Source organism: Anas acuta, chromosome 1, assembly GCF_963932015.1.
Source record: "Anas acuta chromosome 1, bAnaAcu1.1, whole genome shotgun sequence".
In the NCBI taxonomy this organism is placed as follows: Eukaryota; Metazoa; Chordata; class Aves; order Anseriformes; family Anatidae; genus Anas; species Anas acuta.
Window position 1 is genome coordinate 125,323,733 of NC_088979.1, and position 14,677 is coordinate 125,338,409.

The 14,677-nt window shown below is 45.4% G+C and overlaps 1 protein-coding gene across 1 annotated transcript; it reads right to left on the reverse strand.

The window, feature by feature from the left end:
• AICDA (activation induced cytidine deaminase) lies at positions 1 to 7,280 on the reverse strand. Its single transcript, XM_068670340.1, has 5 exons — positions 7,065 to 7,280; positions 3,373 to 3,520; positions 2,616 to 2,886; positions 2,351 to 2,466; positions 1 to 2,049 (listed from the first exon to the last, which is right to left on the reverse strand). Exons 1-5 carry the CDS (start codon positions 7,070 to 7,072, stop codon positions 1,996 to 1,998), a joined length of 597 nt encoding a protein of 198 aa, XP_068526441.1. The 5' UTR covers positions 7,073 to 7,280; the 3' UTR covers positions 1 to 1,995.
• Positions 7,281 to 14,677: the final 7,397 nt, after the last annotated feature.

Genomic DNA, 14,677 nt, shown 5'->3' on the forward strand with positions numbered 1-14,677 from the left:
CTCTTTTGTAAAACCTTTACTTATATAAATAATATGCACCATATCAGACAAATATACAAGACGATGTTTGCAAATTAATGCTTTGCAAAGAGCTCTCACTGCTATTCCTGGTCCAAATTCCTCAAGATGAGAGTGCCTCAGGAGCCTGAAGTTTTACGAAGTTTGTGCTGCACTGAGCTCTGACCTCTCAGAGCAAGAGGCACTGTGGGTGAAGAGCTGTGCACTGCCCTCCTGCTGGCCCATCACCAGAGGAGGCACTGGGAAGAGTGACAGGGGAACCTGAAGCCATACAGAGAAAGAGGAACAGGGTTGGAACAGAGAACTCACAGCCATAATGAAGGAAATGGCAGAGCACCTCCAGAGCATGGGACCACACTGTTAGCCCTAATAAAGCTTGAAGAGGTTGGACTGCAGAGGGTGATCCATCTGCAAGTTAGGTAGTGGGAAGGTTGGAGATGAGTTGCTGTATACGATGAACCAACATCTTCAGCTTAGTAAGGATTATGTCTCCAGCACCAGGTGCTAACGGGGTCCCATTACGGAAACACAGTGATTGTCAGACAGGAGAATGGATTGATTTTGCCCCCTACTAAAGGTTTCTACAGGCTGTACAGCTTTGCTCATAACTTTTTTTTTTCTTTTTTCTTTTTTTTTTTTTTCTGGTCAGCTCTCTGTCCTATCACTGACTAGCCATATATAGCTGTATTATGGGCAATAAAAAGCCTGTAAAGACAGAGGACTGTAGGAGTGTTAAGGTGCCTCCAGCGGAGGACAGCTGGCTGGGGAGGGAGCACAGTGCAGGTCTGATCTAGGAAGAGTTGCTCAGTGGATGGAAAGAATTCCAGTAGTGAGACCTGTGGTGCTCCTCCCTGCAGTATGTCAAGAAACAGATAGTGCCTGATGTAGACACCAACACACCATCCAAAATGCTATGGTCTAACAAGAATGAGAAATTAAGTTTTGAGGGACTATGCAATGTGGAAATGGTTTGCTTTCTGGTAGATATATGATGGAAAAACATTGCTATGGTGAAGTGCCTTGGAGGCTTCTTTCCTGGCTGCATGAGAGGTCCACACACTGATCAGTCCTGACACAGAGCCGTCATGGCTCTCAAAGTAGTCAATAGGCATTGAGTGGATGGTCTTACGATTTCTGCATGGGATATGTCTCACTGGCCATCTAGAATTGTAGCTCACACTTGAAAATTTTGGCTAGCAAATCTTTTGCTTTCATTTTAAGTTTTTATTGTCTCGTTTCAACATGTCGTAGGACACAAAACCTGAATCCACAGCTACTGAAGTTCCGTGCTTTCTGGGCAGGAGGCATTACAGGGCCCAGGCCTGCACACAGTCTATTTACAAGATCAGCTGGCTTTAACCAAGGTTTTCAAGCTGAGCTGCCTGAGCTGTCCAGGACTTGGTTCAATACCCTCAGTGGGGCTTTCCAATAACTGGCCAATTTGGCTGTTTGGGTGTAGGTTTTACTACTTAAATGCTGATGGTTTTCACATTCCTATCCACATCCAGAAGGATAAATAAACTACTTCACAAGGGAGGATATACAGAGCAGCTCAGTGTAGTGCACCTCTAAGGAGCAAAAGACTTGCTCTCCAAAGCCCTGGTGACTTTTGCACATCAGTGTGATGTCAGTGAACACAGCCACATGAAGAGCACTGCAGCCAAACCCAAAACTCAATGTATCGGGCCACATGAATTAGCTCTAAAGGGACCGAGGAAAGGCAAATAACCCCTGGCAATGTCACTGCAGTCCCGGCTATTCCCAGCTAGCAATGGATTGTGTGAATCTCAGGGAATGTGTCTTCAGAAGATCAGCCTAATTTTCCTTCGAAATGAAAAAGTAAGGATAGTCTTATCTCTGGACACAGGGTTGGAAGAAAGAGAGATGGAAAGAGGGAAGAAGAGAAAGACACTTGAAGGAAGAGTTGAAAATCAAAGAACGAGTGTTGAAGTCTTCTGATTGCTGATGAGTTTCGCTTCAAAGTCCCAGAGTTTTAAAGGCATCTCGTAAATCATCTACTTCATACAATGGCTGTAGAACAAAATATAAGCGGTAGATCCGTTATCAAGTGAGCAAAAGCCCATAAAAATGACGAAGGAGAAAAGAATGGCATGAGATGGGTTGAGAGGTGGAAGAAGGGAAGAGAATGATGAGAGGGGATATGAAGGAAGGTGGGAGAAAGAGGTATGAGGGACGTGAAGAGTGAAGACACAGGGAGGAGTGAAATGACAAATGGCACAGCTGGACTTCAAAAGCAGAGCAGAACTACAGCAAGGAAGAGAGGAAGAAGCTGAGGGGAAGAGGCACTGGAAGGAGAAGAATTGGTCCTCACCAGGAGAATCCGTCGGAGTTTCCTGGACAGATGGACAGAGTTTTCATGCAGTCCCTCCCAGGCTTTGAATGTCTTTTCCCTGTTCTCCACAAATGTGTTCCAGCAGTAGAAGTAATCTGCACAAGGCACAGGGGAGTTTATGAGTGCTCAGGACTGCCCCAGAGAAGACACTGACCTTTCCTAGGTTCAGTAAATCATCATATCCTGCCATCACCTTCCCTTCTCCATAGCTTTCAGTCATCTTCTTTCACCCTACCTGCCTTACCTTTGAAGGTCATGATGGCGATTTGGGCCCCAGCCCGATGCAGGCGCCGTAGCCCCTCGGGCTCTGCCTTGCGGTCCTCACAGAAGTAGAGGCGGGCGGTGAAGATGCGCAGGGTCAGGTTGGGGTAGGCGCGCAGGAAGTCAGCCACGTGTCGGGCACAGTCGTAACAGGGGCTCCAGGAGGTGAACCAGGTGATGCGGTAGCAGCGGCCTGGGTCCAGGTTCCAGGCTGAGATGTAGCGTAGGAAGAGAACCTCCACGTGGCAGCCCATCTTAGGGAAAGAGGGAGAGGGGCAAAGCGTGAGGCAGGGGTGAAGGAAGCTGCAAGAGGGGCAAGGAAGAAGGTGTGAGCTGAGTGGGATGTGGGGGGAGGATGGACAAGGTGGGGGACAGGTCTTATGGTCAGTGCACAGAGGAAGAGGGCACAGTGGTAATGGAGTGAAAGGATGGCTAGAAAAATGCAGGGACACTCTACAAGAGGCTCCTGTGGGAGCTAGGAAGGAAAACTGAGGTACTGATAAAGCAGCAAGGACTGTAAATATCTTGCTAGCAATACAGTCTGAGCTAGCGCGAGTTACAGATTTATCTGGAGGCTGCATCCCCCAAATGTTATGTACCGGTGCAGTGCCTATTCCTGTGGACATGTGTCAGATCAGGTGCTGCCTCTTGCAGCCCTTATTTCCCTGCTACCCCAGGCGAATGAGCTGCATGTACCTCAGCATGGATATAAGAGTAGGATGCCAAGGTGTTCCCTGTACCTTGTTACGCAGGTACCCAAAGTCCAGGGAGCATGACGTGGCACTGTCACGGCGCTTCACAACGTAGCAGAGGTAGGTTTCACGACGGCCCTTGGCCCAGCGCAGGTTCTTGAAGTTGTAGAGGAAAAGTTTCCTCTTCATCAGGAGACTGTAGGAGAAGGCAAGAGACATTTTACATTAGCCCCACGCTGGAGCCAGCTATTGGCCATGTCTATGTCAGGCGCTCAGCAACAAAAATATCCCCACCGAGTCCAGGCCCCTCAGTGAGAGAAAAACATCAGTAATTTGCATGCAATATGTTAGGGAAAGGGTGTAGACGTGACTGTGGGGATGAAGCAGGTGACCTAGCAAGTGGAAACAGTAAGTGAATTAGTAATGCTTAGTCAAACAGCAACCATGGCTAAGTGTAGTGTGAAAGTATCTACAAATATCCAAAAGATGGACACCAGTGAGAGCAAAGGATGAAAGTGTCTGAGAAGAGTTGATCTTGGAAGCTGGGAAGGTCTGGAGTTCAGTCACCCAGATATATTCTTTCGCTGTTGAAACCCTGAAAACCGTTGGATGAAAGGAGGGATCAAATTGGAGCCTCTTTAGAGAAAACTGGACAGAGTTTCTTCCCAGCATTGCCCAAAGGAAGAACATGTCTGAAAGTGTACAGGGCTAGAGATTAGAAGCTAGGGTAGGGTAACATGTCCTAGCTGACAGAAATAAAATATAGGGTAGGGATGCTGACACATCTCCAGAGACAAGTACCATTCCCATGTGAGGCAAGCACAAAGATTGGCAAAGGATGGTTCCCATGCTAGAGATCCTGCTGGGGAGAGGTAATAGGAGCATGGGGAGGGTAAAATAGTCATGAACCTTATCAAAATGCCTTACTGCCAAGTGGAGGTACATAGGCAGCTGAGAACAGCTGTGTTCACTGAGGTAAGATATTCACCTCCCCCGCAGCAACGTAAAACAAAAGTGAACGGGTTAAAAATAATCACATCCTTTGTCACCTTTTCCCTCTGGTAGGCTGGTGTTCAGCAGGGAGGTAGGGTCAGTGTAAGTGATACAGAGCTGAGTTTTCTGGAGGTTTCCAGTGAGGTGTGGAAAAGGGGAATTTAGGTTTGCTAGGAAGTTCCTGGTTTATATCTGAGAGTATAAGCAAGGCAAAATCCTTATATAAACATGCTCCATCTATTCCCAATTGTCACCACAAAACCTGAGCACAACAGAGTGGTTAACTTCCAGGTAAAGGTGGTATCCTCTCTGCTCCTCCAGAGGTTTGTCTCCACTGTGCATGCTCATACATGGTCATTGCACCATAGGTGCTAATTCACAGTCACAGCCACCCTTTTACCTTTTGTAACCTTGTGCATGTTTGCTGTAATTTAGCCCTCCCCAGGGCACCTCTAGCACTCCCAGCTGAGACACTGCATTGCCAGAGAGTCACTTTCTTCCCTCAAAGCATTCTTGCTGCCTGATTGTCCTGCAGATAGGCAAGCTGCTCACTTGCACACATCCTCTTTCCTGCCATGTGGCCCTCAGTTTGCAGTGCAAAGTTACCTGTCTTGCTCACATAAAGCAAACACACACATACTTATTTATGCCATCCTTTATACACACAGGTTGCTAGAGGAGTAGATCATTTGTGAGCTGTAGCCTGTCCCCTGCTAGGAAAAAGTCCATACAGAATACAAGGCCCTGCAGAGTCCTGCGCACACTCAAAGTGCAACGCATCCCTACTGAGCAGGTTATTCAGCAAATCAATAGCCCCAGGCAATTCTTGGAGATCTGTCCTGTGAGCACTGCCCCAGGCCTGCTCTGCTGGGCTTGCAAGTTGTCAGGAGTAGAGTACACACTGATCCTGCTGAACTTCATCACCCCTTTCTCTGACAGGTCACACTGTGTGTGTTTCCCCTGACTGTTTTTCTCTCTTGCTCTGTATGTTCTCCATCATACTTTTTTTATTTGTTTCACACTGGTATTTCTCACACTTAGTGCAGCCTCACTTCCTACCACCTCATATTCATCTTGCTTCCTTGTCTGTGAGCACTTATGAACATATGTTTATATTTTCTGGCACAGGCACACCCACCACCAGGCATCCCATTCATCCACTCACAAAACTGTTGCTCAGTGATTTGTCTCAGGCTTCTCCCTTTTAAATGGGTGTTATCAGACAGATGTGGGGAAGAATCTTCTTCCTTGTAGAAGTGCTGGAGAGCAGACATCCCTTCTTTTGAGACAGATCCTCAGGTGATTCAGATAGGATAGCCCAGACAACCACATGTGTGTGATAGGCCAGAGGGTTGCAAAGCTCTTAGCTGGGGGTATGTATGGCACAACAGCAGAAAACAGAGCAGAGGAATGGTGAAAAATGCAATCACTTGTAGAAGAACCACACAATCCAGGTGAAAAACTATTGAAATTATGGCGATGTTTCATCAAAATCCACATGGAAAAATGTTTTTCAACACAACCAAAAGTTTAGGGAAAACAGGCTTTCCCTTTTATTATTATTATTATTATTATTATTATTATTATTATTATTATTATTATTATTATTATTATTATTATTATTATTATTATTTCTTAAATTTTGCACAAAAAATATTTGCTTTCAAAATATTTCTGATTTTCCTTCCAAATGTCCTTTTCCTCACATCTTCCAATTTTTCTCAATTCAATGGTTTTGAATGTAGTTGCAAAGAACAATGAAGAACGAGAAATGACCACCAACAAAAGGAAAATATAGTAACGATCATTTGGGTTATTTTTCAGTGTCAGGACAAAGTAAAGACAGTGCAAGAAAAAATTGAGTCACAGAAGCCATATGTGCAATTAGAAATGTTCATTAACATCAATTTCTGTTTTCCCTTCTCTCTGGAATTGACCATCCCCAGGGATTTTCACCAATAAGGATTTCAGAACATGACTGGTAGGAGAAGTACAAATGAACAAGTGTTACAGGGAGCTACTGAGCAGATCTGCAGCTAGGCACAAAGAACTGGTTACATGTGAAATTTGTATAGCTGTTGCATAGTTCAAAGGAAAGCAGCAAAGACACAGGAGCTGTGATTATACTCAGGCACTGAAGAATTTGACTGAGCAGAGACCTTCCTTTCAAATAAAGACTCATGAATCCAGTCCTGAAATCAGAGTGAAGGCCCCTGAGAGTGTGAATGATATGCAACAGTGGAGAGTGATTTTAGTGGTAATTAGCTTGCAGCATAATTGAAGTGCAAGTAGAGGAATCCAATGCTGGAACAGTCTGTGCCTAGGAGCACAAGGGTGATAGCAGCAGAAACATAATAAGGCAGAAATCTGATATAAGATAGAGAACAGGTGTAGAGAGAGAAGAGTAGGCAGAGATCGAGATGCTTATGCAGATAGCATCTGAATGTTCACCTTTCTTTTTTGTTGTTGTTTGGTTTTTTTTTGTTTCTAGAAAAGAGAGAGAATGAAAAGGAAAAGAGAATAGTCACGAGAAATGACAGAAAGGGAGAAGAATACAGGGTGGTAGACAGTCATAGAGAGAAAGAGTGGTGGGGACAGAGACATGTGAGGACGGGATGGGAAGTTAGATCGCTGAGTCAGACGGAGAAAGGGAAAGGGACAGTAAGCACCAAATGGACAGCAGGTTAATTCTAAGAGGAAGACCCTGATTTCTTCTATTAGCAAGAAACTGGAGGCACTCATTTTACCTGTCCATGACTGTCAGGTTCTCTCTCAGGTGATGGGGTTGTCTCTCAGGCTCTGTCTGCACAGTCCTCTGACTTGGTGCACAGAAATATGGACTGCCCTGTATGATCCCTCCCCATTCACCACTATCTACCCCCTGCCAGATTTCGGTGGGGTGTGGTGAGGGGAGGAGTTAGAAAGGTCTCTGGAACTGCAGGAGCCAAAGAGCAAAGGGTTAAAGCTTGAAAGGGGCACCAGTTCTGAAAGATGCTCTGCACTCATTGGCCACCTCCCCTCATTGCACTTGCCATTGGGTCCTCCCAGCCTGCAAAATTATGCTGAATTAATATCAATAACATAACAAGGCAGGAAGCATTGTCTAGTGGTTAGAGGGGGGCCTGGGAGCCGTGTACCACTAACGTGAATGTGGGCAAAAACCACACTATCCCTCTGGGCCTTTGCTCATGCAGCTGTGCCGTGAAGATGATGACACTGCTCTACCCCATGGTCACGGCCACCCTGCGTGCTGCCTGCCGGGCATCCAGGGGGAAGGAGCTCAGGGAATATGAAACTGTTGGCACACTCCCCGTCTCCTCCATTTCCTCTGGCAAGTCCTAGCAGCTGCTTGGCAGCATGAGGCAGCACCAGAGCTGGAGATGAGGGTGAGGGGGACCTAGCTCATGGGACAGGCACGGGTGCAGTTAGCAGAAATGAAGCTTGTGGTCCCCGTGTAATGCTTGAATGCCACAGGTGCTGGGCTGTGTCAGCACGAAAGGAGCAGGCATAACCCCCAAATCACAAAGCTGTATGCAAAAGACCTGTGGAGCATGACTCAGGCCCCGATCCTGCTGATCACATCTGGAACTGCTGCTGCAAGCAGCAGGCTGTGGGGTGAGATGCCAGAACCCTGCCCCGGGTATCTTGTGGCAGGGCTGCCTGCACTCAGCAGGCTCAGCGCTAGGTACAGCCAAGCCCGGGCTCTTGCTCAGGACATATATATACCCTCTTTGCTCTACCAGCGGAGCTCTCTGCCTCCTACGTTCTGCTCCACCACCACCACCCCCTAGCAGCTGCCAGGGTGCTCATCCCTTCTGCAGGGCTGAAGGACAGCCAGGGAGCAACTTCAGCCAGGGAGGGTCACTGAGGAGGTGGTGGTGGTGGTGGTGGGGCTATTCCACTCAATGTCTTCCCCAGGTAGGGCATGACTGAGAGTGCTACAGCCCTTTTGTTTACCTCATGCTAGGGTAGTTCTTCGTTTTTTTCTTTGCTTGATTTACTTATTAATTTTACTGGCTTTCAGCACGCTAGGACTGTGTGAAACCAGTATATGCAAAAATGTGAAAAGGAGAGACGAGTTGCCAGACCAGAGCAGACTACTCTATGTCCCAGCACTTTGAGAGTACTCTGTCTTTCAGTGTGGCCAGCAATGCTTATTTCAGGAAAAGGAAAACTCTTGGGAGGTACAAGGCTGGACTGTCCTACTCCTTGAGGAGGTGTCTTCCTGACTCCACAGGAGTAGAGCACGTGCTCAACAGACACATTTTGGCAGCTGCTTTGGTCTCAAAAGTAGTGGCAATTATCCTCTTCAAGGATCTGGCTCCTAGGGTTTTTCCAAAGCCAGAACAGCCTGCATCTCTTGCAAATTCCCATCCTACATAACAGACTCAAAGGGGACACTCCAGCTAATAAAACAGTTGCCCACTTTCAGCCTTTACCCTAGCAGTGCCTTGTGAAAAATCTCCCAGGTCAGTCCCAGAGTCATTTTGCCACGTTTTCATATTATTTTTTTCCTTTCAATAATGCAAAGAGGATGTTTGTTACACAGGACATATAAAAAAAAAAAAAAGGAAGAAGAAGGAAAGAAAGCAACACACCCCATGAAATGCGCTTCTTAAGATCACAACAGTTTATGTTTCATCAGATAAGTTAAGGTAGCTTCAGCTTTATTGTTGTTCTAGTTCCTAATTTTCACAACCAAACATTTATAGAAAACTTTACCTTTTTTTTTTTTTTTTTTTTCTTTTTTTTCTTCATTTAAAGGAGCTGAAAAATGTCTTCATGCCCAGCCTCCTTGTCCCCATAAACCCATCTGTGGGTAATGATTTTCTCAAAGGTTTAACATGCCAATTGTCATGAAATGTTTAAGTAGATCCTTTCTCAGGTTCTGTCTGTAAGTGGAATTAATTCTTCAAGGTTTAAAACATCAGCGCTCTTCCTTAAATATTGATGCTCTGCCCAGAGATAAGAAAGAAAAAATGTATGAATGAATAGATGAGTTATTTTTACGTCACTCTTTGGCAAGGGTCAGCAAGTCAAAGCAATGATGCAGACTTTCTAACACCCTTTGTTTTGAGCAGCAGCTTCCCCCTCACTGGCAGTATAAGTGTCCAAAGGCAGCAGTAGCAATTCTCTGCTTCTACCTCTAATTGCCAGAGCAGAAACATGTTGGTGTCAAAGCCAGCAGGTGGATGTACTTTCAGGGTCTTGTAGTAAGTCTAGGGTGACATCTTTAGAGGGACCCTCGGCACCTATGGAGTGGCAGGAGCTGCAGCTTTTCTTTCTTATTAGCAGAGGTCACCTCTGATCTTCAGATCTGGTTAAAAAAAAAAAAAAAAAGAGAGAGAGAGAGAGAGAAAGAAAAATAAAAAAAAAAAAAAAAAAAAGGAAAAATTTAGCAAAACATTTTGGTCCTTGATCTAGCTGCTAGTTACTGGCTGTAAATTGACAAATCTAACATACGGTGGGACTATTTGGAATGGGAGCTTATACACATGAAAAGAGATTCTGGCCACTTCTGACCACTCTGGATTTCCTTCATTGCTGTTCAAAGCAAAGTTATTTGGAGCAGGAACTTGGTTTGGGACAGAGAAACAGTTTGCAGATTATGACTTCATCTGTGTTTCTGATTAAAGCTCAGGTCAGTTAAATAAGGCCATTGGGGAAGGCTAGGAAAGGTCTCTGTATTGGTGTGTTTGGAGTATTATTTAGAAAAAGACACTGCTCCAGCTCATCAGGATTCCAGAAGGATGTCCCAGCATCCTTTTAAGCTTCTTGTACTCAGGAGTTTATTCCTTGTCTTAAAATGAGAACAACGTAGAAATGATTAGCAGACTGAAGAGCACTGTAGGTGCAGAGGAGGAATATCACCATCACTATTACTAAAGTTTCAGAAAGCAAAAAGCAGCTAAGAAATCAGAAAGCAAAGAACTAAGAAATCAGAGAGCAAAAATGTGGTGAATAATTAAAAGTAATCACCTAGCCCCGAAGCAGAAGAGAAGTTGCTTGTTTAATCAACAGGAAGTTGTGTGCTGTTGTGTATCGATATAAATACATATTTATTTTTTCCATTCACCCCTTGCTCAGAAATCACATTTTGAAACGACCGCCAACATCACCAGTTGGTTAGTTCTTACACCGAGCACAAAAAATGCAGCCACCTGCTTCCCCTCGCCTCAAGCGAAAACCTCAACCAGAAAAACTTTCTCTGCTCAACAAGTGCTGGTGCACTGTGGACACAAACTTGCACAGACACCTCGAGCAGGGCAAGAGCATAGTCCTTTGTAGTTAGACCCAGGCAAATAAAGACATCGATCCTGTAAGCGCATTACATTGCATTCTGTGTTTGTTCCACAGATTCATCACCCGGTTTTGAAAGACAGACCCAGTTTGGAGGTAGTCCACTTGATCAGGCAGTTCTGCCAGGCAAACAACTCCCATTGCTCCCATCTTAGGTGACAAAAAAACAACAGCACTAGATGAGGAGGCAGCTTGCTCCATGGGGCAAAGGTCCTTGTTCCTAGACCTGCCAACTCTTCTTGTGATGCATCTGATGCTGTGCCTCAGGAGAAGGTTTCAACAGTGGTGACACAAAGCGCTGCCTTTTGTGGTATGGAATATACAGCACCACAGAGATATACGAAAGCTCTGAGGATGTGTGTCCAAGTCCACTTGGGGTGGGCATGGCCAGGAGGAATGTGTGTCTGTACGTGTGTGCTGGGAAGCTGCAAATGCAAACCTAAACTGCTGTGGGTTACTGTCTCTGAGGGGGCAGCTATGTCAGACAGGAGCAGGGATCCAAGGTGATGTGAAGGAAATGGGTGGGAGAGAAGGCAAGAGTGAAGGGTGTGTGGGAGTACCACTGGGAGGGTGGTTTTATGAAACCTTGGTCTCCACCTTGTGCACTACTTCATGCTGCAGGATTCTAGATGATGCCGCTGATGCAGAACTGAGGGCATCTGGTTGTTGTGTGCGCACACTAAGATCATACTTTATTATGCATTTTACTAGTAATTTGGCTTTCCAGGCTCATACTGCAAAACCTTTACCTGGAGGCTTGACTCACAGTTTATTTTTGTTCCACTGTGAAGTTTGTTTTTGTGTTGGGGGATGAGGCAAATTAGGGTGAAACTATTGAATTGAGTACACATCTTTCAACCGCAGTCCTGCATGTGCTTCTCATTCCTGCCTGTAGCTCTCTACTAGCCCAGCCTGGGTTCCTTGTAGGACCTAATGAACCCTAATCCTACTTTTGTGATCCCACATATTTTTTCTGACTAGTGTTAATTCCCTCACCACATCACTAGGCAGCAACAGCTCCATCTGTTGCAACCAGTGCCTGACACCTGCTGGGACCACCACTTGAAGGAGGAAAGGGTCTGGGTTGGTTTAAGGAGTTTGGAAGCTAGTGAATGGCTTCCCCACCATAAATGTAGGTAACAAATATGATTAGAGTCCAAGCACATGCACTAAATGTCCTCATGTGACTTCACTAGCTCAAGGCTGTGACAAGGTTGGCAGCTTATCTCATTTACAGTAAAAAAAACACAGAGTCTGCAATCAAAGCAGAATGCACCTTCCCCATGCTGAGAGCTTTGGGTGGGGAGGTACCACCAGAGCTACTTGCACATTGCTGCTTCCCACAGCAGTGCATGCAGCTCCAGCCTCTGGCATGCCCTGCCTATCTGACTTGGCTTTTGGCTTTGTGCTGCACAGACCTGGAGAGCATTTTCTTTTTGCATAGGGTGCTGCGCACGGCATTCCAATGTTATTCCATCCTTCTACAGCTCAGTCCCCTGGCCTGGGCACCCAGACCCTGCTCCCAACCACATCTTCCCCTTCATGAGTGGAAGTTACTGGCTCTGTATCTCTGCAATCATCTGCTAGTCACGGGGAGAAACTCTGTTTTGCACCGCAGTTTTTCACAATGAGAGTCACCTCCTCGCTGTGGTTATGGTTTCGCAGACCAAAGTTATCTCTTATTAGCTCCTGTTTGTACAGTTTTTGCAGTTCATGCTACTCACTGCAAAAAGAGCTTGCACCTGGGACCTGGGTGATCCTGATAATAATTTCCCTTTTCTCTTTGAGGAAGTCTTTTGCTGGGAGAGGCTGTGGTAGAAGTGCTTGAGAGCTCACTAAAGTGCAGTATGTTGCATATTCCTTGGCTTGCAGACATATGTTGAGATTTCCCTGGAGTTTTATAAACTTTCCTTGGCTGGAGGTCCTCACGAACTGTGTTCTTGCATCTTACAAAGTTTGCTTAAGAACAAAGTGAGTATTCTCAGAAGATTCAAGATAGCCTTGCTAGTTCTTTTCTTACTCCCCCTACAGCTCAGATCTGCTCATATGTTCTTATCATTGGACACATCCAGAAAGTTTGTGGGGTGTCACCACTAAACTCTACTCCTTAATGCCAGTGTGGAATGTCAGACAGTAGAGTTAGGGTCTGCCCCTGACACCTTGGTCCTCTTCCAGGGGGCCCAGTGCTCTGGGCCACGGGATGGGAATGAGAGACTGCTATTATGAGTATTTCTTCAGCCGTGACTACATGGGAGGCTCCCAAGTTTCTGCTGTAAAGCAGTGAGGTCAGAGTTGTGAAACATTTGAGCTAGCTGCCAAGGTAGGGAAAGGTATCCAAGAGTGTGAGAACTTCACAGCTAATTTCATAGAGCTTAAAAATGCCCTTTCTGGTTCCAGCCAAAATCGTGGAGTCTGATTGAATAAAAAGGCTGGAAGAAGCTCCTAGAAAGCAGAGGAGAGAAAGAAGAGGAAGAATCTGAAGGGAAAGCAAAGACCCTGGGAAATTACTGATTATGAATTATTATGATCAGAAAGTTTAATTTACTGGTGCCCAATGGATTTACACACACCGGTTTGTAGCACTGCTTCTGCTGCCTACTCAGGCGTGGCCTCAAAGCAACTCTGTCTCACTGAAACACAGAGCCCTTGCATTCACATACATGACCAGTTAATTTCCATTTGTCCAGTCTGTGGTCAGGAATGGGCCACTGTGTTCACTCACCTCTTCTATCTTTTCTGTGCGGACACAGGTAGGGGTAGGGCACAGGCACATTTACTTTAAAGGGGCTAGCTTGGTACAATCCCATTTTGGGAAACAGTTGACAAGACTAAATGAAGCTCAAAGACTGGAGAGGTAAAAACCTGCCCTGAAGCAGCGCTACTAGGAACTCTCAGAGAACAGAAATGGCAAATGAGAGACTGTGAAGAGTGCAGATGTCTTTCCTAAACTAAAGCAAAAGGAAGTTACAATGATACCAGCTGATGGACTATGGGGCTAAGAGGAACGGTGTAATGATTGTGCTGGGCTTAAGGAGAGCTGATGGGAAAAGTACTTGTGACCATGGTGTAGAGAGCCTCAGGAACAGCTAAATTCACCCTGCACCAGGCAGCAAATCACAAAATCACAGAATGTGATTTGGGGGCTGGAAGGGACCTGGAAAGGTCATCTAGTCCAATCCCCCAGTATAAACACACTATTCATTTTCACTAATAAGATTTTCAGTATTAGGTAAAAATCTACACTTTTAGCTGTTTTCTGATTATTTTAAATATTAGACCAAGACTGATCCAGTAAAAACAGGATTTTTTACTTTTTCCTCAGTCTCAGTACATCCTTCATGAAGTTCTTGGGCTAAGTTCCAGTGGTGAAATTGGCATAAACAGGGCTAATAACTCCATTGTTAATTTGAAGCCCAAACTTCTCAATTGCATCGCATGTTCCAAATGTCTCTAGTATTCTGCTGTGTCAAAAATGTATTAATACGTCCTCTGTGATCACTACACTCACTACTCGTCTTTTTTTTTTTTTTTCAGATGTGTTATGCAATGAAAAGAAACTCTTTTGAACCCTTCTTCCAAAGCAAGGATAAAACCCAAGGCTAGGACTAGGCTGTGGAAGGAAGCACGATTGATTTGTAATTGAGTTAATCCATAATAATAGCAAACACTGCTTGCTGCAGCTGCTCTGTGCCATTTGGGTACCAGGCAAGAGGCATAGTGAGCTGTAAAGCATTTTCTAGTAGGTGTGTTTTTTGATAGTCTGACTTCAGTGCTACAGGGGAACAGTCAGAGCAATAAGTCCCACAGGAATGCTTTGAACATGGAAACATTTTGTAGGTACAAGGCACCCATTACAAGAGACAGCATGCTGACATGTGCATCAGCGTGAAACCAAGACCTTGGTCAAGACATTGTGTGAGTTGGTTTTCATGTCTGAAACTATTGCTGCTGCTGCGTGTGTGCTCCAGCCTGTAAGGCATCTGTAAATAAGCCAGATGAAGTGGCAGTAGGATCCAAATCCTGCAAACCAACAGTCTCCGGGGATGGTGGTGGATGATTA

Excerpts from the sequence above, each read along its gene's own strand:
- AICDA (XM_068670340.1), bottom strand. Across the intron at positions 2,887-3,372 it reads TTGGGTACCTGCGTAACAAG|ATGGGCTGCCACGTGGAGGT; the intron begins GTACAGGGAACA and ends TCTTTCCCTAAG. Across the intron at positions 2,467-2,615 it reads CGCCATCATGACCTTCAAAG|ATTACTTCTACTGCTGGAAC; the intron begins GTAAGGCAGGTA and ends TGCCTTGTGCAG.